The 22,740-nt window shown below is 44.9% G+C and overlaps 1 protein-coding gene across 1 annotated transcript in view; it reads right to left on the reverse strand.

Moving 5' to 3' along the window:
• LOC126100978 (uncharacterized) overlaps positions 1 to 22,740 on the reverse strand; it is a 74,210-nt gene that overhangs the window by 18,203 nt on the left and 33,267 nt on the right. The window contains exon 4 of the mRNA XM_049911641.1: positions 4,904 to 5,240. Coding sequence (XP_049767598.1) covers positions 4,904 to 5,240 — 337 coding nt within the window. The remainder of the gene's footprint in view (positions 1 to 4,903; positions 5,241 to 22,740) is intronic.

A 22,740-nucleotide genomic window follows, 5' to 3' on the forward strand; every position in this document is an offset into this window, starting at 1 on the left:
ATAATTACTAAATAAGGATAACATAATACTGAAGCCATGAAAAACCAGGCTGCTCCGTGATGTTAGTTAGCTACTCTATTTGCTAATAAACACTGTTTTACCTAGAGATTCGGTGAACTTGTCGTAAATGTTGTAAGGTAGCAGTATTTTGCACCTTATTGTAATATAATAACTGTTGCAAAGACGAGTTAGATATCGGTTATTATGTTATTTATCAGGCAATCAGCCTATTGAAATTAATATAGGGAGTATCAGACGGCATAAGAAGCGTATTAACTTTAAGAAATTCGCATGTAGCATTAAGTCGGGGTTCAGGTGATATTTTCGCTGAATTTGGCTGGAGCGGACGAGCGGCACTGCTCAGAGGCAGGGCAGAGGGGTGCGGAAGTTTACAACCGACCATTACGAGTCGGCATGCGAAAGCGTCCCACTGGGGGAGACGCGCCGCCGGAGCAGGTAGGCACCCATTGCGCGGGGCCTTTGAGGGACTGCGCTCGTTGGCGCTGGACTTTACGCCGACGCCACTATGTCGAGATGAGCTGGCCCCTAATGGAGCCTTCCCATGAATCTTAACGTTTTCTGTGGCTTTCTAAGAAACGCGGTTAAGCTAGTGCACTGACCTTTCCCGCGCGAGGGCGAACAGAGAGAAACGATTGGTGGGTTCATTTTTGAACGGAGTTTCAGTTTGTTCCAGAACATTCTAGGCGCAGAATGTTTTAATTGGCTGGAAGAAGCCAGGAAATAATAGTGGGAGCGAACTGTGCTGGTTTAGAGACTCGGGATTGGCCAACTCGAAAAATAGCGTGGGGGTGTTGATGTTTGCAGAGGGAAGCTTTTGGAGCTGTTATCGAGAAGCGTCTTAGCTGCTGTAGCGAGCGAACGTCGTGCTTTCGGCTCTGCTGTAGGAGAGTACATTTTTTTCAGTGTGCTGTGCAGGACTTTGAATAAGTCTGCCAGCTGCAACTGAAACTAGTATTCAGTTACGGGAATGGTCATGTTTTGCTGTTAGAGACAGGCTGAGTCCGCTAGTTACGGTTGGGAATACTGTCTCACAGGAAGCATACAGGAGCAGAGCAATTTCCTTGAGCCACACTTTATTAAACACGTTACTGGATTCCGCCTTTGGCATGGTGAGTCCCGTCTTAACGAGTGCGAGACGATTGGAAAGAAAGCAGAATTAGCTTTTGAATAAGAGTTTACGAACAGGAAGCCTGTTCGCGAAAATAAATTCATTTTGTTGCAATTGAGGCTCCTTGACGACGCAGACGCCATCGGAAGCTTGCTGACCTGTCCACGACGCTGCATTTGGTAACGTGATGCTCAGCTTCGGCATTTAATACGATATTATGCACGCCTGTGATTACCAGAGCTCAGTTTTCTAGCCACGCTCTTATTGAAAATTTGGTAATTGAAGTAGGTTTGTCTGACGTATTTTATGCCGTCTGACAAGCTGAGAGAGTAGAAAATGACAAGTCCAGATGCGTTATTCGACCTTAGGAGTTAGTTTTGGAATTTAAGGGCCATTGCCATTACTAGCTTAATTTTATCACTTATAAATGTATGTCATTGTTCAGTTTGATGTTAGGAAGATTGTTGTTCAATAAATGTGTTCAATGCTAGCCTTGTTTGTTTGGTAGTGATCAGTTCCAAATGGTTCAAATGGCTCTGAGCACTATGGCACTTAACTTCTCAGGTCATCAGTCCCCTAGAACTTAGAACTACTTAAACCTAACTAACCTAAGGACATCAACACATCCATGCCCGAGTCAGGATTCGAACCTGCGACCGTAGCGGTCGCGCGGTTCCAGACTGAAGCGCCTTTAACCGCTTGGCCACACCGGCCGACTGATCAGTTCCCTGAACACTATTTAGTTATTAAATATTAATCAAAATTAGTGAAGGGGCAATTTTAATTAACAGGTTGGGTCTCATAACAGGCCTTCAGCCAGCCAACGACTCGATCCAGTAGGCAAAGTGAACAAGTGAAAGCATTCGTGTTAAAACCCGCCGACATTTGGCTGACCGACCTAGGGTCCCTAAGTTTCATTTTATTGAAAGAAACCCATTCCAATGTCAATGAAATCAGTATTAGCTACTTGTGGTGTGCGTACTGTAAGACCTTCGGCACACACACCATCAGATTATTTGACTTGTCGCTCTAACGAAGTAGGTGAATGTCAGCAATATGTCACGTGGTCTTATCGTGGCGTGTTTATCTTCTGCCGTTAGGTCAGACGATAGAAATGCCACTTGCAGGCTTAGAATAGCAGATTGACGGTGACCAACTTTAAACAGAACTCGATTAATTTTCACATACATTTATTAAAATAGTAAAAATCATAAACCTTACTTAACTTGATTCTGGATGTTATTTACAATTGAGAATCTGAAGTTCCTTTGGTCTTGGCACGTTAATCTCATTCTCACACATCTCTGATACTTGACAAAGTGTCTGTACATTTCTCTTCATGGCTATGTACAGGAATGTGATAATCTTATTAGGCGCAGACTGAAACTTGAATACAGACTGGTACAGACTAATGCAGACTGGTACAGACTGGTGCAGACCAATGCAGACTCGTACAGACTAAAGCAGACTGACTGATCGGAGGTCTGTACACTCGTTTTTTTTTTTTTTCCTTTATTGAGTTTCGATTCCCCCTAAAGGGGGCTGGCTGGCAGCAGCTTATTACGCCGCTCTTCAGCCTACAGATTTTGTTTCAAAAAGAGGAAGATAATAAAAATAATAACAGTTGGCGATAAAATCGGTGACTTAAAGGTAAAATGGCAGAAAATTCTGGAGCGTAAAACATAAAACACAGGGTCGATGAGGCTAATAAAATACACAGGAAGCAGAAAAATAATAGACAGACAAGTAAAAATACATGGCGACAGTCTGGGTTCTGTTCGCAAGAGATATAAAAAGCACACCCAGCGACAGCATGATTTCTGTTCGCAACACTGTGGAAGGACGCACAACACGGAACACTCACTTAAAACTGCACTGAAAAATTGGCACAAATACGACATACCACACCCGAGAGCAGGTGGGGGGAAACTGGTCAGATGACAGGAAAAAGGGGGGGGAAGTAGAGGAAAAGTGAAGGGGGAGGGGGGAAAGGAGCCAATGGAAGATGAGGATACATAAGAGGGGGGGGGTGCTGAGCAGACGTGCCTGGGAGTGGGGAAGGCAGAGGAGGGGAGTCTAAAAGGACGCGGGGGGGGGAAGGAGATAGGGAGAGGGTAGGCGAGGAGAAAACACAGGATGGAAGGGGGGTGGAGGAAGAGGGAGCCCAGGGAAAGGACGGAGGAAAGGAGGGGGTGAGGATCAGAGTTGATAGGAAGGATAAATGGAGGGAGAGAGGGCATCATCCGGGAGGGGGAGTTGATGGAAGCCACCTTGGGAAAGGAGATGTAGGGTGTAGAGATGGAGAGTAGGGGGGACACAACGGTGAAGACGTGACAGGGGGTGTACACTCGTTATAATACCTCGCGCGTTCAGGTATCACTGCGCGAGTGTGATCCGCAAGGAGAAAAGGTTCTACGTTAGCAGCAATCTCATTGGCTGCGTGACATATTAATACGCAGATCGGCGGAAGCAGAATTTGGTCCGTCTCTAAGACAGCGCCATTCGTAGTGCGGAGACGGACGAGCGCTGCGCCTGCGCTGTTGTGCTTAGCGGGGCGCGCTCTAGTGGGAAAGTTGTGTACGCGCTGACTATGCGGAACTACATACACAACAGGCTTACTATAAACTGGTGCAGTATCCCCTGTCGGTATGTGATATTGCTTCAGTGTGGTTGCTGGTAACTCTCTGTTTGCACAAAATAAATCCCTAATCCTCAACAGCAAGTTTTCTATAGCCATTTGATCACTGTCCTTCAAATGATCTACTTTCCCTCGTAACACTTCTGTATCGATGGTTTGCATGTGGCTTTCCTCTAGGCTCGACCTATCGAAGTCCTCATCTTCCAAAACTCTCAGAATGCACCCTTTGACAGAGTCACCTCCCCTACGCCAAAGTTATCCACACTAACCAGAATCATCTATTCCCCATTAATGTCACTCACATGTGCTAATTTCCTGCAGATAAAACAATCGTAACTTTCCAACTCTTCATTCTTTAAGAGCGGTTCAACCACATACAACGTTTCCCTCAGCAAATCGGTATCCACTGAAACCCACATTATCTTTCCCATACCTGCCGGTATTTTATCCTGCTGATCGAGCTTTGCTGGAAACTTAAGCAGTTTAGGTGGCCGCACCTCCATGATGGGTGAACCTTGTACCATTGTCTCAGTTGCAACTGTTTCCCCCAGTTGAAACAAAGTTCCACTGAGTTCCATTGTGCGTTGCAAAAGATCAGTCTTAGCGTGATGTTTGTCGAGAAAGTCCAGCCCGATAATAACCTTCAGCTACACATAGGAACACCTTCGTGCGTTCGCTTAACTTAGTTTTCCCGACTGAAAACTCCAGTACTGCCGTACCCGATGATTCCACCCTGTTATCTCCAACCCCACGTAACCCATACCGTGGTGGGCCCAGACTCCTCTTTTCCAGCCTGATAGCGGACACATTCGCACCTGTGTCTACCAAAAATCTCTGGTTCCTGTTCGTCACGGAGCCAACCAAGCTATAGTCTGCCTGTGCACTGTGTTCCGGTCTATCGGGACTGCCTTCCGACGCTTGAAGCAACCCCATTTGCAATTAACAGCTGCTGCCCTTGCCGGTGCTTTTCACTCTAGTGGGAAAGTTGTGTACGCGCTGACTACGCGGAACTATGTACACAACACTACTAAAAACCGGATGTCAATGATGGCGTATTTCATGGCATAGGTGCATCACTAGTGAAAGTCAGTGACAGACACACATGTAGAGCTGTGCCACACAGCTCTCTCGCTTACCTGGTTGCTGCTGGCAGCCCTGCAAGCAGGCGAGACAACTGTACGACGAGGTGCGGGTAGTGGAGTACAGCGATGGCCCAGCCCCGCGTGGCCATCACGGGGAGCAGGTTTTCCCTCAGGAAGGCGACGGCGGCCTCGCCGAGGCTGCGGCACGAGTAGTTGAGCGCGATGACGGCCGTGGCCGCCGCCGTCTGCACGTTGAGCGGCGCCACCCCCCGCCACCCGCACTCCGGCGGCTCCGGGTCTGCGCGCCACTCGGCAGCCCTCTGCGGACGCGCGGGGGCGGAGGCGGCGGCGGGGGCGGCGGCCTCGGTGCTCGCGTCAGCCAGGAGCGGGTCTGTGCCGAGCAGCGGTCGCTGAGTGCTCTCCGTCACACGTCACTGGCAGCTGAGCCGTGCGCGGCTCGTGTTCCCGCCGTCGTACATTTTACACCCTGTTTTCTTAACGTACTTCCACCTCACTGCGTTAATTTAAATTGCTACTGTCACTGAGTTACTGCCTTGCCTGACCGTGACCGGCGCAAGCAGCGCGTATCGATATATTCCCTCTCGTAGTATCCTTGCTCCACTGCTATTACTTCCCGGTCGTTGTCTGTGTTAAGGGGGGGGGGGGGCAGGACAACAAACGAGCCGACTTGGAGCAGGAGAGTCATCACAGGACATTTTAATTTCTACTGTATACAGGCTGTTACAAAAAGGTACGACCAAACTTTCACAAAACATTCCTCACACACAAATAAAGAAAAGATGTTATGTGGACACGTGTCCGGAAACACTTAATTTCCATGTCAGAGCTCATTTTAGTTTCGTCAGTATGTACTGTACCTCCTCGATTCACCACCAGTTGGCCCAATTGAAGGAAGGTAATGTTGACTTCAGTACTTGTATTGACATACGACTCATTGCTCTACAGTACTAGCATCAAACACATTAGTACGTGGCATCAACAGGTTAGTGTTCATCACGAACGTGGTTTTGCGGTCAGTGCAATGTTTACAAGTGCGGAGTTGGCAGATGCCCATTTGATGTATGGATTAGCACAGGGCAATAGCCGTGGCGCGGTACGTTTGTATCGAGACAAATTTCCAGAACGAAGGTGTCCCGACAGGAAGACGTTCGAACCAATTGATCGGTGTCTTAGGGAGCACGGAACATTCCAGCCTATGACTCGCGACTGGGGAAGACCTAGAACGACGAGGACACCTGCAACGGACGAGGCAATTCTTCGTGCAGTTGACGATAACCCTAATGTCGGCGTCAGAGAAATTGCTGCTCTACACGGTAACGTTGACCACGTCACTGTATGGAGAGTGCTACGGGAGAACCAGTTGTTTCCGTACCATGTACAGCGCGTGCAGGCACTATCAGCTGCTGATTGGCCTCCACGGGTATACTTCTGCGAATGGTTCATCCAACAATGTGTCAATTCTCATTTCAGTGCAAATGTTCTCTTTACTGATGAGGCTTCATTCCAACGTGATCAAATTGTAAATTTTCACAGTCAACATGTGTGGGCTGACGAAAATCCGGACGCAATTGTGCAATCACGTCATCAACACAGATTTTCTGTGAACGTTTGGGCAGGCATTGTTGGTGATGACTTGATTCGGCCCCATGTTCTTCCACCTACGCTCAATGGAGCACGTTATCACTATTTCATACGGGATACTCTACCTCTGCTGCTAGAACATGTGCCTTTACAAGTACGACACAACATGTGGTTCATGCACGATGGAGCTCCTGCACATTTCAGTCGAAGTGTTCGTACGTTTCTCAACAACAGATTCGGTGACTGATGGATTGGTAGAGGCGGACCAATTCCCTGGCCTCCACGCTCTCCTTACCTCAACCCCCATTTTACTTTCATTTATGGGCGCATTTGAAAGCTCTTGTCTACGCAACCCCGGTACCAAATGTAGAGACTCTTCGTGCTCGTATTATGGACAGCTGTGATACAATATGCCATTCTCTAGGGCTGCATCAGTGCATCAGGGATTCCATGCGACGGAGGGTGGATGCATGTACCCTCGCTAACGGAGGACATTTTGAACATTTCCTGTAACAAAGTGTCTGAAGTCACGCTGGTACGTTCTGTTGCTGTGTGTTTCCATTCCATGATTAATGTGATTTGAAGAGAAGTAATAAAATGAGCTCTAACATGGAAAGTAAGCGTTTCCGGACACATGTCCACATAACATATTTTCTTTCTTTGTGTGTGAGAAATGTTTCCTGAAAGTATGGCTATACCTTTTTGTAACACCCTGTATACTTTTACAAATAAATTCATAAAACTTTGTCACCATGACCAGGAACGATTGAGGACTCACACTCATCGTAGTGTAAGTTCAAAAAGTAGCAAAATACCTTTTTTTACATGTGAAATATCATCATTTTTTTTCACTTATTACTGGCTGCATTTGTTGCTGTAGGTACACTTTTCTTCCTAAGTAACAGAGATTCTTTGGTGAATTTTTCATAGCATACAAACAGTAGTTACAGGTGTATGTAACTCTAGAATTTTCCAAATCTCTTAAAAAGCTGTGGTAAAAATTGAGATAATTAACTGTAAAACTTGAATTTTTTCTAAACATGTAGTTTAAAATGTAACAGTTTATTCCTTTTTTCATAAATTTAATAACTTCTAGAGTTTCATACAGCTCTAACTATAGTTTGTATGCTGTGCAAGAGTCATCGAAGAACCTCTCTTACTTAGGAAGAAAAGTGTACCTACAGCAACAAATGCAGCCAGTAGTAAGTGAAAAAATGATGAAATTTCACATGTAAAAAAAGTGTTTTGTTACATTTTTGAGCTTCCACTGCTATGAGTATGAATCCTGAATCCTACCTGGTCATGCTGTTAAAATTATATGAATTTATTTGTAAAAGTATAGACAGTGGAAATTAAAATGTTCTCTGGTGCCTCTCCTGCTCCAAGTCGGCCCGTTTGATGTCCTACGCCCCTTAAGGGAGCTCGGTTCGCGAGTTCGGGTCTGCAGTCAGTTGGAACGCGTCTGGAGCGCAGTCCGGACCTGCCAGTCGGCACTAGTGCAGTCGGGTTGGAGCAGCAGTGAGGTCTGCATCGACATGGCTCGCCTGGCCATTGCCGCCAGACATCACTTGTGCCGGGCCACGGTCTTGGTGGATCGGCGGTCGGTCGTCCTACCGGACGACGCGTTTTCGCTCGCCGATCGTTCACGAGTCGGCTGTGTGTGTGTGCATCGACTCCCGATTTGTCTTTTTGTGTGCTTAGTTACTGTTGGGTATCGTTCAGGTCTTCCTGCAAGTGTTTGTCAGGTTGTGTGTGTAGTTGGCGTTATTTCCACTGACGACTATTTTAGTTGTTGTTGGCATTCTGAGGGCAGTCGGTCGGTTCGTGCGGACCAGGCAGGATATCTCCCCGCGGTGCAGTCTGCTGGCGGTTCCTGCGCAGTGTTGGAGGGTGTGTGGAGCTCTCCGATCGCTACGAGCTTCGTGGCTCACCGACCCAGGACGTCACAGTTGAGTGTGTTTTAAGTATCCAAGCTGTGGTGTCACTGCCAGACACCACACTTGCTATGTGGTGGCCTTTAAATCGGCCGCGGTCCGTTGGGTATCGTTCAGGTCTTCGTGCAAGTGTTTGTCAGGTTGTGTGTGTAGTTGGCGTTATTTCCACTGACGACTATTTTAGTTGTTGTTGGCATTCTGAGGGCGGTCGGTCGGTTCGTGCGGACCAGGCAGGATATCTCCCCGCGGTGCAGTCTGCTGGCGGTTCCTGCGCAGTGTTGGAGGGTGTGTGGAGCTCTCCGATCGCTACGAGCTTCGTGGCTCACCGACCCAGGACGTCACAGTTGAGTGTGTTTTAAGTATCCAAGCTGTGGTGTCACTGCCAGACACCACACTTGCTATGTGGTGGCCTTTAAATCGGCCGCGGTCCGTTAGTAAACGTCGGACTCGCTTGTCACCACTATCAGTGATTGTAGACCGAGCGCCGCCACACGGCAAGTCTAGTCTAGAGAGACTCTCTAGCACTCGCCCCAGTTGTACAGCCGACTTTTCTAGCGATGGTTCACTGTCTATATACGATCTCATTTCCAAAGACGATAGTTTAGCATAGCCTTCAGCTACGTCATTTGCTACGACCTAGCAAGGCGCCATATTCAGTAATTAGAATGAATTCTGATCAGACAATATTGTGAAGCATGTACCGTCAAGAGCGACGTTCATCATTAATGGATTAAAGTATCAAACTAATTTTGTTCGCTTTCTGAATTCTCATTCCTTGTCATGTTCCAGACGTCAAGTCAGTATAGTTCTTCCCTCTTCACGCCAGCCTGCGTGAGCTAAAACTAGTGCATTTCGGCCTCCACTCGTAACACGGTGTTGGCTCTTCTGCTAACACAAAACAAGCCACATCCATTCATGTTGTGTGGTTCGTTTCGGTAGTTCGCTGTTGTGGAGGTTTTCCTGTGAGCTACACCGTTTGTATTGCTGAAATTTAGCCGCTGTGCGGTGGAATTAACTACACTCCTGGAAATTGAAATAAGAACACCGTGAATTCATTGTCCCAGAAAGGGGAAACCTTATTGACACATTCCTGGGGTCAGATACATCACATGATCACACTGACAGAACCACAGGCACATAGACACAGGCAACAGAGCATGCACAATGTCGGCACTAGTACAGTGTATATCCACCTTTCGCAGCAATGCAGGCTGCTATTCTCCCATGGAGACGATCGTAGAGATGCTGGATGTAGTCCTGTGGAACGGCTTGCCATGCCATTTCCACCTGGCGCCTCAGTTGGACCAGCGTTCGTGCTGGACGTGCAGACCGCGTGAGACGACGCTTCATCCAGTCCCAAACATGCTCAATGGGGGACAGATCCGGAGATCTTGCTGGCCAGGGTAGTTGACTTACACCTTCTAGAGCACGTTGGGTGGCACGGGATACATGCGGACGTGCATTGTCCTGTTGGAACAGCAAGTTCCCTTGCCGGTCTAGGAATGGTAGAACGATGGGTTCGATGACGGTTTGGATGTACCGTGCACTATTCAGTGTCCCCTCGACGATCACCAGTGGTGTACGGCCAGTGTAGGATATCGCTCCCCACACCATGATGCCGGGTGTTGGCCCTGTGTGCCTCGGTCGTATGCAGTCCTGATTGTGGCACTCACCTGCACGGCGCCAAACACGCATACGACCATCATTGGCACCAAGGCAGAAGCGACTCTCATCGCTGAAGACGACACGTCTCCATTCGTCCCTCCATTCACGCCTGTCGCGACACCACTGGAGGCGCGGGCTGCACGATGTTGGGGCGTGAGCGGAAGACGGCCTAACGGTGTGCGGGACCGTAGCCCAGCTTCATGGAGACGGTTGCGAATGGTCCTCGCCGATACCCCAGGAGCAACAGTGTCCCTAATTTGCTGGGAAGTGGCGGTGCGGTCCCCTACGGCACTGCGTAGGATCCTACGGTCTTGGCGTGCATCCGTGCGTCGCTGCGGTCCGGTCCCAGGTCGACGGGCACGTGCACCTTCCGCCGACCACTGGCGACAACGTCGATGTACTGTGGAGACCTCACGCCCCACGTGTTGAGCAATTCGGCGGTACGTCCACCCGGCCTCCCGCATGCCCACTACACGCCCTCGCTCAAAGTCCGTCAACTGCACATACGGTTCACGTCCACGCTGTCGCGGCATGCTACCAGTGTTAAAGACTGCGATGGAGCTCCGTATGCCACGGCAAACTGGCTGACACTGACGGCGGCGGTGCACAAATGCTGCGCAGCTAGCGCCATTCGACAGCCAACACCGCGGTTCCTGGTGTGTCCGCTGTGCCGTGCGTGTGATCATTGCTTGTACAGCCCTCTCGCAGTGTCCGGAGCAAGTATGGTGGGTCTGACACACCGGTGTCAATGTGTTCTTTTTCCCATTTCCAGGAGTGTATATTGGTTGACTACAATTCAAGTGCACGAGCGGAATTTTCTGCCTTGTGGCCGTTGGTGATCCGGTTACCCACCCTGGCCGCAAACGTAATTTCAGGCAGTGTCCTTTCCTCGCCTGTTGTCGCTGACACACGCGGTGTGTAGTTTTGACAGCTTAATACATATACATATTTGATTGTGGTTAATTACGCCTGTAACATTTTGTGTGTTAGTTGGTTGTCCCTTCGTTGGGTTCCAACTGATAAAGTGTAGTTGGGCTCACCACCTGTCTCACCTAAGTGAACGCCCGCCGGAGTGCCCGTGCGGTTCTAGGCGCTACAGTCTGGAACCGCGCGACCGCTACGGTCGCAGGTTCGAATCCTGCCTCGGGCATGGATGTGTGTGCTGTTCTTAGGTTAGTTAGGTTTAAGCAGTTCTAAGTTCTAGGGGACTGATGACCTCAGCAGTTAAGTCCCTTAGTGCTCAGAGCCATTTGAACAAGGTGAACGAGGTCACACCGATCTCCCTGGAAGCTTCTGAGTGCTGTTTTCTTTATTGTCTTTCTCACCGGTGTTTAAATGTCTGTTTATAATCTATCATAGAAAATGATTTAAAGATTCTTGTTTTTACTGGAATTTATGAATTTCTGAAGTTTGAAAAATCAGTTGTGGGCCTTAAGCCGCTTAAAACCTTATTTTTGAAATTACCCTTTAATCAATAACATTGTGGCCTTCTGCCTTAAAAGATTATGGTAATATATTTTAAAATTTTCAAATTTAATTGTGGCCCTCAACCGCTTGTATTGCACCTTGCATATGTTTGTTCTTTCTACTTTTGTCTTGAGGTTTCCAGCCCAGCTGTGATACCATAAATATTTTAATTATTTTATTTGCTATTTTAACTGCACTTTCTTATTTTGTTGACTTTTAAGATTTCTTGTTTGGAGGCCTTTAGCGGTGAAATAATTGCCTTTTTCCGAAACTTGTAGTTCTAAAGGTTCGGCTATGTGCAGTTTTGGCTTAAAGGTGTTATTAAATTATAATAAATTACAATTTTGAGTGAACCTGGCCGACACCTGACTTGGCCGTTTCCACAATCCTAATCACCTGTTCTGCCCTGCGGGTTTAGAGGGTGTCTCAGCAACCATATCACATCCTAACCATGCCAAATTCATGCCACAGCTCTAAATCTCTAGTTCTGTCGCTTAAGGAGCAACCATATCACATCCTAACCATGCCAAATTCATGCCACAGCTCTAAATCTCTAGTTCTGTCGCTTAAGGAGTTTCCTAATTTTTTTTTCATCTACATCTACATCTACACGGATACTCTGCGAATCACATTTAAGTGCCTGGCAGAGAGTTCATCGAACCCCCTTGACAATTCTCTCTTATTCCAATCTCGTACAACGCGAGAAAAGAACGGACACCTATACCTTTCCGTACGAGCTCTGATTTCCCTTATTTTGTCATGGTGATCGTTTTTGCCTATGTAGGGCGGCGTCAACAAAATATTTCCGCATTCGGGGGGAAAAAGTTGGTGACTGGAATTCCATGAGAAGATTGCTCCGCAACGAAAAACGCCTTTTATTTTAATGATGTCCATCCCAAATCCTGTATCATTTCAGTCGCTCTCTCTCCCCTATTTCGCGATAATACAAAACATGCTGCCCTACTTTGAACTTTTTCGATGTACTCCGTCAGTCCTATCTGCTAAGGATCCCACACCGCACAGCAGTATTCTAAAAGAGGACAGACAAGTTGTAGCGTCGGGGGTTAATCCACGACCGCCGTGTTTGCAGTGAGTTTTGTTACGGTATGACAAACTGTATTGGAAGCCTCCAGTCTAGTAGCCGACTTGTGGCCTTCCGATTGCGTCATCAGCCACCTGCCCTTCTGGCTGAGCTTGAGAAAGATTTTGTGTGCCACGTATAGAGTCCACTTATTCACCTCACCTAACAAACTAAATAAGTGGTACAGGACCATTTGTTATTCGTACGAACAGTGTGTCAAAATTTGATACTGCTACCTATAACAGTTTCGGAGCTATGAAAAACCCATTAAAAAAGTGCTTGACCGAAACTTAATAAAGTAAATTCAGATAGGAACCATAACAGTTTATATTTCTTTTGTTGTCTGAAAACAGTAATAGCACTCCCAGTGTGCCGATTTATTTTATTAAGATTTTCAATTCTAAACTTTCGATAATTATTCTTTCGTTATGAAAATAGCAGTTTAAAAGGTAATATTTATATTTTGTGTTAGGGTGAGAGTAAATGAGAGTGAATGTGAGTGTGTATGGGAGACATATGTCAAATTTAAAATTTATATCGCAATACACCTTACGTTACTAGCAAGTGTTAACGCCACCAAGGTGTCATGAAATTGTAAATCCCCTTAACTGGCGGATGACGTATGTCTATGAGTGTTTGCTTATTTAATAAAGCAGCCTGAAAGTCGGCAACGATATAATCAGTTTTGTAAAGTTATCTCAAGATTAATTTTCGTTTAGCTTCAATTAATAAACATTATAGTAATAATTTGTTTGTCGAAGTGACGCCAATGAATCTGATGTACTGATTGGCTCAGAACAGTTTTGGCGCGAGTGAGATCTAGAAGATGTGATCGGATTGGCTGGCCTTTTAGAACAGCCAGTCGGAAGTCAGTATGGTTCCAGCGCACTGCGAATTACTAAGGTTGCATCAATAGCTGGAGAGGAGGAGTCGTGGACTAGCTTGTCAGACGCGAAGGTCATGTTAAATGTGTCCGTCCCTAAAATGTGTAAGATGAAGAAATGTTAGGTCCTTCGAAATCAGATGGGTTTGAAATGGTAGCTTTTGTTGCTACAAGAATTTTGTAAAAGTTTGAGAAACGTGGGATATTTTGTTCGGGAGATATATGCGTGTGACTTGTTGGACTTCAAAAATTCCGCGTGGCGATGTTCTGTGTCCTACTACAGAATATATTCGGTGAGCAATCTTTGTGAAGGAAATCCATTGAATGACTTATGTAAGAAATGAACGTTATGTGTAGAAAGTGACTGTATATTCGCGCGATTATTTTCGGAACGGACATGGAGAATTCTGACTGCTTTACATGTGACATAAACTGGGAACTTATAATAGCAGTTTTGCATATTAAATGTGGGCTGATGACACATGTTTAAGCAAAGAAAATAAAACCTACTTTTACCAGATTACCGAACTTTCAATGAAGATCAGGACTCCGTTTTCCACCCGAAAATTTATTATGAATATTTAAAGGAACAAACGCGGCCTGAGTAATTGTAGATAATACACTCCTGGAAATGGAAAAAAGAACACATTGACACCGGTGTGTCAGACCCACCATACTTGCTCCGGACACTGCGAGAGGGCTGTACAAGCAATGACCACACGCACGGCACAGCGGACACACCAGGAACCGCGGTGTTGGCCGTCGAATGGCGCTAGCTGCGCAGCATTTGTGCACCGCCGCCGTCAGTGTCAGCCAGTTTGCCGTGGCATACGGAGCTCCATCGCAGTCTTTAACACTGGTAGCATGCCGCGACAGCGTGGACGTGATCCGTACGTGCAGTTGACCGACTTTGAGCGAGGGCGTATAGTGGGCATGCGGGAGGCCGGGTGGACGTACCGCCGAATTGCTCAACACGTTTGGCGTGAGGTCTCCACAGTACATCGATGTTGTCGCCAGTGGTCGGCGGAAGGTGCACGTGCCCGTCGTCCTGCTACCGGACCGCAGCGACGCACGAATGCACGCCAAGACCGTAGGATCCTACGCAGTGCCGTAGGGCACCGCACCGCCACTTCCCAGCAAATTAGGGACACTGTTGCTCCTGGGGTATCGGCGAGGACCATTCGCAACCGTCTCCATGAAGCTGGGCTACGGTCCCGCACACCGTTAGGCCGTCTTCCGCTCACGCCCCAACATCGTGCAGCCCGCCTCCAGTGGTGTCGCGACAGGCGTGAATGGAGGGACGAATGGAGACGTGTCGTCTTCAGCGATGAGAGTCGCTTCTGCCTTGGTGCCAATGACGGTCGTATGCGTGTTTGGCGCCGTGCAGGTGAGCGCCACAATCAGGACTGCATACGACCGAGGCACACAGGGCCAACACCCGGCATCATGGTGTGGGGAGCAATCTCCTACACTGGCCGTACACCACTGGTGATCGTCGAGGGGACACTAAATAGTGCACGGTACATCCAAACCGTCATCGAACCCATCGTTCTACCATTCCTAGACCGGCAAGGGAACTTGCTGTTCCAACAGGACAATGCACGTCCGCATGTATCCCGTGCCACCCAACGTGCTCTAGAAGGTGTAAGTCAACTACCCTGGCCAGCAAGATCTCCGGATCTGTCCCCCATTGAGCATGTTTGGGACTGGATGAAGCGTCGTCTCACGCGGTCTGCATGTCCAGCACGAACGCTGGTCCAACTGAGGCGCCAGGTGGAAATGGCATGGCAAGCCGTTCCACAGGACTACATCCAGCATCTCTACGATCGTCTCCATGGGAGAATAGCAGCCTGCATTGCTGCGAAAGGTGGATATATACTGTACTAGTGCCGACATTGTGCATGCTCTGTTGCCTGTGTCTATGTGCCTGTAGTTCTGTCAGTGTGATCATGTGATGTATCTGACCCCAGGAATGTGTCAATAAAGTTTCCCCTTCCTGGGACAATGAATTCACGGTGTTCTTATTTCAATTTCCAGGAGTGTAGGTGCTGTTTTCATCAACGCTGCTTTTTCATCACCTTGTAAGTATCTACGTTGCAGAGTGAAGGGACACTGAGCAGACGTCGATCTGAGGTAGGTGAATATCAATTTGCAGCTTGCTTCAGTGACAGTGGACTAAGAGACAGTTCCGTCGCAAAGCATAGTTTAGGCAGTCTCCTTAGTAGATCTGTTACATTTTCTACGTGTCCTACCAACAAAGTGCAGTCTTTGGTTAGCCTCTCCCACAGCATTTTCTTTGTGTTCCTTGAAATTCAAATTGTTTGTAATTGTAATTCCTAGATATTTATTTGAATTTACAGTCTTTAGATTTCACTGATGTAGCGTGCAATCAAAGTTTAGCGGATTCCTTTTAACACTCATGTGGATGTACTCACACTTCTCGTTATTTAGGGTCAACTGCCAATTTTAGCGCCATACAGGTATCTTTTCTAAATCGTTTTCCAATTTGTTTTAGTCTTCTGATGAATTTACTAATCGATAAACGACTGCGTCGTCTGCAGTCAACGTAAGACGGCTGCTCAGATTGCCTACCAGATAAGAAACAGCAAAAGGTCTAAACACTACCTTCGAGAAGGCCATAGAAAACAAATGGGGTGCATACCTCGTTTCCTTAATTCCTTTCTGTAGTTACTGATCCAGGAAATCACCTGTTACTACAGTCTGGAGTGACTTTCTCTGAAAAATTACCTGGAGTTTACAGACATAGACACACTGCAACTCGTTCTACATACTTCTGACATAATCCATTACGACGAAGTGCAACAATTCGTACTGCAATATGTCAGAGGCACTCGTAGAGAAAGTGCCTATGTTTCAACTACGGTGTATGCTGTCGTTTCCTAACTGATGTCATGCAACCGCAATGCTGCAGATGGTACTGATAAGTAGATATTTCTCCTTGATATAAAGCCTCACTTACAGGCTGTAACGCTCGCTGAAGGGATTCGCTATTCCATTTGACACTCGGTGTTTAAAATGTCTACATTAGGCAGTCAGACTGTATCCTTCACATGAGATGTTACACTATCGTTCTTTAATTGCAGATATTTTGTGCGAACTCGCTCTGAAACTGCTCAGAAACAATAAATCCCTGTGGAAGTGAATAATCTTGCCAAACTTTTCAAAGATGAAGGTATAGAAATCGAAAACCAGTTAGATACTCTTACGTTTAACATATATGAATCTCTACATAGGTGGAGCCACATACTCAGATAGAAATTCGGCACGAATGTGCCCTATAAGCAATTATTTTCATTCTGTAGAAAGAAGATGCACTTATAAACTGAGAGAACGGATTAGTAATATAGGAGTAGTGGTAAGTTCCTATGGGACCAAACTGCTGAGATCATCGGTTCCTACTCTTACACACTATTTAATCTAACTTAAACTAAGATACGCTAAGGACAACACACACACACCCATGGCCAAGGGAGGACTCGATCCTCCGACGGGGGGAACTGCGAGAACCGTCACAAGGCCCCCTAAACAACGTGGCTACCCCCCGCGGATTCAGGAGTAGATACGCTGATTACACAGTTGTTTTATCTGTAAGTGAACAAGATCTCGAATCGATTAAATGTGTAAGCCATGAGGAAACAGCGTAACGTGAAGAAAAGAGCCTAAATCAAAGGTGATGGAGTGTGACAAAGGACCACAAACCAACGTACGAGTACATGAGCGTGGTAAGTGACTGCAAGTAGCTGGCTCGTTTACTTACTCAGTTAACAAGATCATGGCAGCTGGAAGAAGCACAGAACAAATAAGAAGCAGAATTGCCGCCGTTAAAAAGAAAACGGGTAGCAAATGAAGAAAAGTTTTCAGTGACCATGTGTTATCAGTGTGTCCGGAGGAAAGAAGCGAAGTCTTTCGCAGTTTTGTCTTAGAGGCGAATACTATAAATCAAATGGACAGATGAAACGACAAATTATGAAATCTTTAAAAAAGACTTCATGGAATACTGTTGTAAAAGAAGGAGTTTAGACTGTTGTGTGTCTATTGACAAATAACAGGCTCCTACAAGCAATAACAGACAGATATATCGATGGATAATTTTCAGATGAAGAGCGCTACTGAAGTACATAAGTCGCACTATAGAAGGTATCGGTTGCAACTACTAAAGGAAATGAAGAAGACGGCAGACAGACGTGGGAACTGGGGGTTTACTGCCAAATAGTTTTCGGAATCATCGCTAGTGAAGAGGACGTTCCTACATTAACTCTATAACGGGCAAATGAATAAATTATATCAGAGTGACGTTTAAATGAAATATTGGAATGAGCGTGATTGTTTACCCTAAAGTCCATGACTGCAGTGCCCCAGGCCGCTCGGCTAATCCCGCACGGCAGTTTTCTTATGCACTACACGGCTGCGAACGTATTCGAAATATGATCATAATTATTTTTTACTATGTTGCGGACGATATTCTGTGTACGTAATTATGTTTAGTGCCTGCTCTTTGAACAACGATTTCCATTTAATACGTTTCACTGAAGACGGGATTTGTAGCTCCCTGTCGGACAAGGATGATGAACTGCATAGCTCAAGATCTGTTTCAGGTTCACTTTCAGTTGTTAAGCACGTATCGTCGTCACCGTACTACTCATGTACATAGTCCGCACAGTTGAACGTATAGGACATCACGCATTCCACTGATTCATCTTACAGAAACGCTAATATTCATCCGCCACCCCTTTCTCACTCTCCAAAAGTCCTGACGAAGTGTCAACTTCGGCAACTGTCGTTGTAGAGATAATGCAATGTTTGCTTTGTTTATCGTTGTCAATGCTCTGTTTTGTCTCAACATCACTAGTAGTGTAGCACCAGCACTGTAGCGCTTTAACTACGCAAAGTAGCCTCATGCTGTGCTTGCCATTGGATACCTGCAGACCCGAGCAGCCAATACTGTGGCTACGTGGCAGGGTTGAATGCGGTAAACATCGCTGACCTTTTGCAACCTCGCACTCAAGGAGTTCCTTGTCATAAATTTGGCCCTCACATTATGATCTATATTTGATAACAGCAGACTTTCCTTGGCCGGGAATGTCGTTTATACCCGTAGTAGTGTACTTTTTATGTTCTCCTCTCTCCGTCCATCATGGACTACTTTACTGCCTACTTAGCAGAATCCCTTAATTTCATCTAATTCGTGATCCCAAATTATGGTGTTAAGTTTCTCCTTGTTCTCGTTTCTGTTACTTCTCGTTACATTCGTCTTTCTTAGATTTACTCTCAATACATATTCTGTACGCATTAGGCTGTCCATTCCATTTAACAGATCCTGCAATTCTTCCCCTTCGTTCAGGACAGTAACGTCATCAGAGAATCTTATAACTGATATCTCTTCACCCTAAATTTTAATCCCACTCTAGGGCCATTCTTTGATTCCTGTGATTGCTTCTTCGATACGCAGATTGAACAGTAGAGGTGAAAGATCACATCCCTGTCTTAGATCCTTTTTAATACGAGCACGTCGTTCATGGTCTTCCAGTCTTGATTCGTGACACGTCTTTCCCTGTAGCTTGCCGTTATTTTTCTAAAAAATTCGATCGTTTTGCACCCTCTTAAATTATCGAACTATTTTTTCCAGGTCAACAAATCCGACGAACGTATCTTGATTTTCCCTCAGTTTTGCTTCGATTATCAACCACGACGTCATAACTGCGTGTCTGGTGCCTTTACCTTTCTCAAAGCCAAACTGATAGTCATCTAACAGATCCTCAGTTTTCTCTTCTATTCTTCTGTACGTAATTCCTGCCAGAATTCCTGTCAACAACTTGGATGTATGAACTGTTCAGCCGATTGTGCGATAATTCTCACTCTTGTTGGCTAATGCTATCTTCAGAATCGTATGCATGATGTTTGATAGTCTGATAATATAACGCCAGTCTTATACATTCTACACATCTACCTGAATGGTTGTTTTGTTGCCGCTTTCCCCAATGGTCTAATAAATTACGATGTAATGTTGTCCATCCCTTTTTGCCTTATTCGATCTTAAGCCTTCCAAAGTTCTTTTAAATTCTGATTACAATACTGTATCCCCCATCCCTTCCCTCTCAACTCCTTTTTCTACTTCTATCACTTCGTCAGACAAGCCCTCACCGTCATAGAGGCCTTCGGTGTACTCCTTCCATACATCAGCCCTCTCGCTGCATTTCACAGTCAAATTCCCGTTGTACTCTTAATGTTAGCGCTCTTACTTTTAATTTCACCGAATGTTGTTTTGAGTTTTCTATACGCTGGGTCAGTCCTTCCGACAATCATTTCTTTTTTCGATTCATGCGGCCATTTCTCCTTAGCTTCTCTGTAAATCCTATGTATTTCGTTCCTAAGTGACTTTCATTTCTGTATTCCTCAATTTACCGGAACATTTTGTACTTCCTTTGTACCTCCTATGGTCGATCACCTGAAGTATTTCTTCTGTTATAAATGGTTTCTTCGTGGTTACATTCCTTGTACCTATATTCTCCTTGCCAACTTCTGTTTAATATACTTTCTAGAGCTGTCCGTTCCTCTCCAACTGAACTGGCTCCTGAGCTATTCATTATCTCAGTGTTTATAGCCTCAGAGAACTTCAAGCATATCTCTTGCGCATTGATTCTTTCTGACTAGTCTCTCAAACTTCGGCCTACCCTTCATCGTTCTGATTTGAATCTACATCTGTCTCTGGGTATTCCTTACAATCCAATATCAGATTTCAGAATCCCTGTCTGACTATGATGTAATCTAAATGGAATCTTCCTGATTTTTCAAGTATAGCTCCTGCTCTTGCGATTCTTGAAATGAGTATTCGCTATTACTAACTCATATTTATGGCAGAACTTAGTCTTTCTCCTCTCTCGTTGTCAAGTCAACACTCTTCCATAATTCCTTTTTCTAGTCCCTACTGTTTTATCATTGGCTGTGAAGTCGAAAGAGGAAATTATAAAAGTGCTGTTAAATGATATAAACGCTTTGAAAAGTGAAATACGACTACTGACGGAAGAAAATAAAGACCTGAATTGTATGAAAACACTTGTTGTTCTGGAGCATACACAAGCAAATGAGCGAAACATTAATAATGGACAAAGTCGCAAAAATGGGCGGAGTGATACACTTCCACAGTCCTCAAAAGAATGTCTAACATATTTGGAACAAGCTGAAGACTTTAAATCAAGGAATAAATATAGTGAACAAAAGTGACACAACAAAAGAGTACACAAGCAGCGCAGTAGTGAAACGAGTCCTCTTAAAGAAGAGTTCCTCGTTATTGGCAACAGTATGCTAAAAAACATCGAAGTGTCAAACCCATAAAATGGTGTACGTCCTCAGAAAATGAATAAACATCTGAGTTATTAAACTCGGAAGGAACTTCAAGAGACGAACCAGCTGAAACTACAAAGCTAAATTCCTACATGAGGGTACGAATTCCCTTCGAAGCAGCAGCTAAGAAGAAAGTGTCACTGAGGCAAGAAACATGATTCGAACGGCAAGACACCTCTACAAAGCTTCTAGTATTGTAATAAGTGACATAATATACATAAGGTCAGTGAGAAAAACAAACACAGCAAGAATAAATTCCTGTATCAAAGAGAACTGCAACAGGTTAGGAGCTGCATTTATAGATCCTAATAAATTACTAATAAAAGTCTGGGGAAACATGGTTTACATCTTAATAAATTGGGTTCCAAAATACTTAGCAAAATGTTTGCTGATACTTATCAAATCATAAAAAACAAGGGAAACTAAAAACTGCTGAGTCGGATGTTAAAGAACCTTAACGACTTCTGACCAATAGCAAACATAAAATTTTAAATAGAACTGAGTGTACATATAGCATGCACTGGCTTAGCGAAGGTACAATAAAAATCTTAAGTAAAATTGAACACTTTAAGGTAGCTACCAGCTTTTCTAGGAAAAGTAAGTTTCGTGGAGCTTCATGCATACTTATTCACTCAGATTTAGATTACCATGTAAGAAGTGACTTCAACTGTTTAAAGGGGAAGTGTATTTGTGATGGTTGCTGTGTCAAATTAAGGAACCCAAATATTGTTATAATCTCGATTTATAGAATCCTAGGGAAAGTCAGAATTGAGCGCTTACTATGTAAATTTCAGTTTTTGCTACAGCACCTTAGTAAAGAAAAAAAGAAGAAAATTGTAATTGCTGTGGATTTGAATATCAATGGGTTGAGTGAAAACGGTGAAGCATCAAAATTCATTGACTTAAAAAAAATACGGTTTCAAATTAAATTTTTCAAAATCAATGAGCAAAATGCTCAGTCAGCTACATGTATTGACAATATTTTAACGAATTACGTTTTTGAAGATCTGATCATTCAGTACTATTCATTGAGTTGCCCGGGTCAAGTAAGGAAGTTCTGTGTAAAAAGGTCTGTAAAAAAACTTTAATTGGGTAAACATGATTTCATTTCATGACAAGCTGAATGAGAGAGAATGGTAGTTTGACAAAAACATTTAAAGCACTGCAAATTTTGAAACATTCTTAAGTAGTTTTTTACATGTTTTCAATGAAACATTTCCACCTGAAACTTATTTTAGTAAAGCTTCAAAAAAATTGAAGTAGATCACTAAAGGTATAAAAATCTCCAGTGCCAAGAAAAGGCAGCTACATGATGAACTAAGATATAATAAATGTTCTGATTTTGTTGAAATGTTAGACAATACAAAATTAGATTTAAGAAAGTTGTCAAGGGAGCAAAGCAAATGGCAAACAATGAAAATAAAAGGCAATGAGGTCAGTTGTGAAATCTGAATTAGGTATTAAAGCATCTAGTCATGAAATTTGTAAAATCAAGCCGCGCGGGATTAGCCGAGTGGTCTAAGGCGTTGCTGTCATGGACTGTGCTGCTGGTCCCGGCGGAAGTTCGAGTCCTCCCTCAGGCATGGGTGTGTGTGTTTGTCCTTAGGATAATTTAGGTTAAGTAGTGTGTAAGCTTAGGGATTGCATTGCTGTCATGGACTGTGATGCTGGTCCCGGCAGAGGTTCGAGTCCTCCCTCGGGCACGGGTGTGTGTGTTTGTCCTTAGGATAATTTAGGTAAAGTAGTGTATAAGCTTAGGGATTGATGACCTTAACAGTTAAGTCCCGTAAGATTTCACACACATTTGAACATTTTGTAAAATCAAGCTTGAAGATAAGGTTATTGTAAATTCATCTCGAATTTCAGAATGCTTCAATGAATTCTTCATTAGTGTAAT

Source organism: Schistocerca cancellata, chromosome 9 (genome assembly GCF_023864275.1).
Source record: "Schistocerca cancellata isolate TAMUIC-IGC-003103 chromosome 9, iqSchCanc2.1, whole genome shotgun sequence".
NCBI classification, from domain to species: domain Eukaryota; kingdom Metazoa; phylum Arthropoda; class Insecta; order Orthoptera; family Acrididae; genus Schistocerca; species Schistocerca cancellata.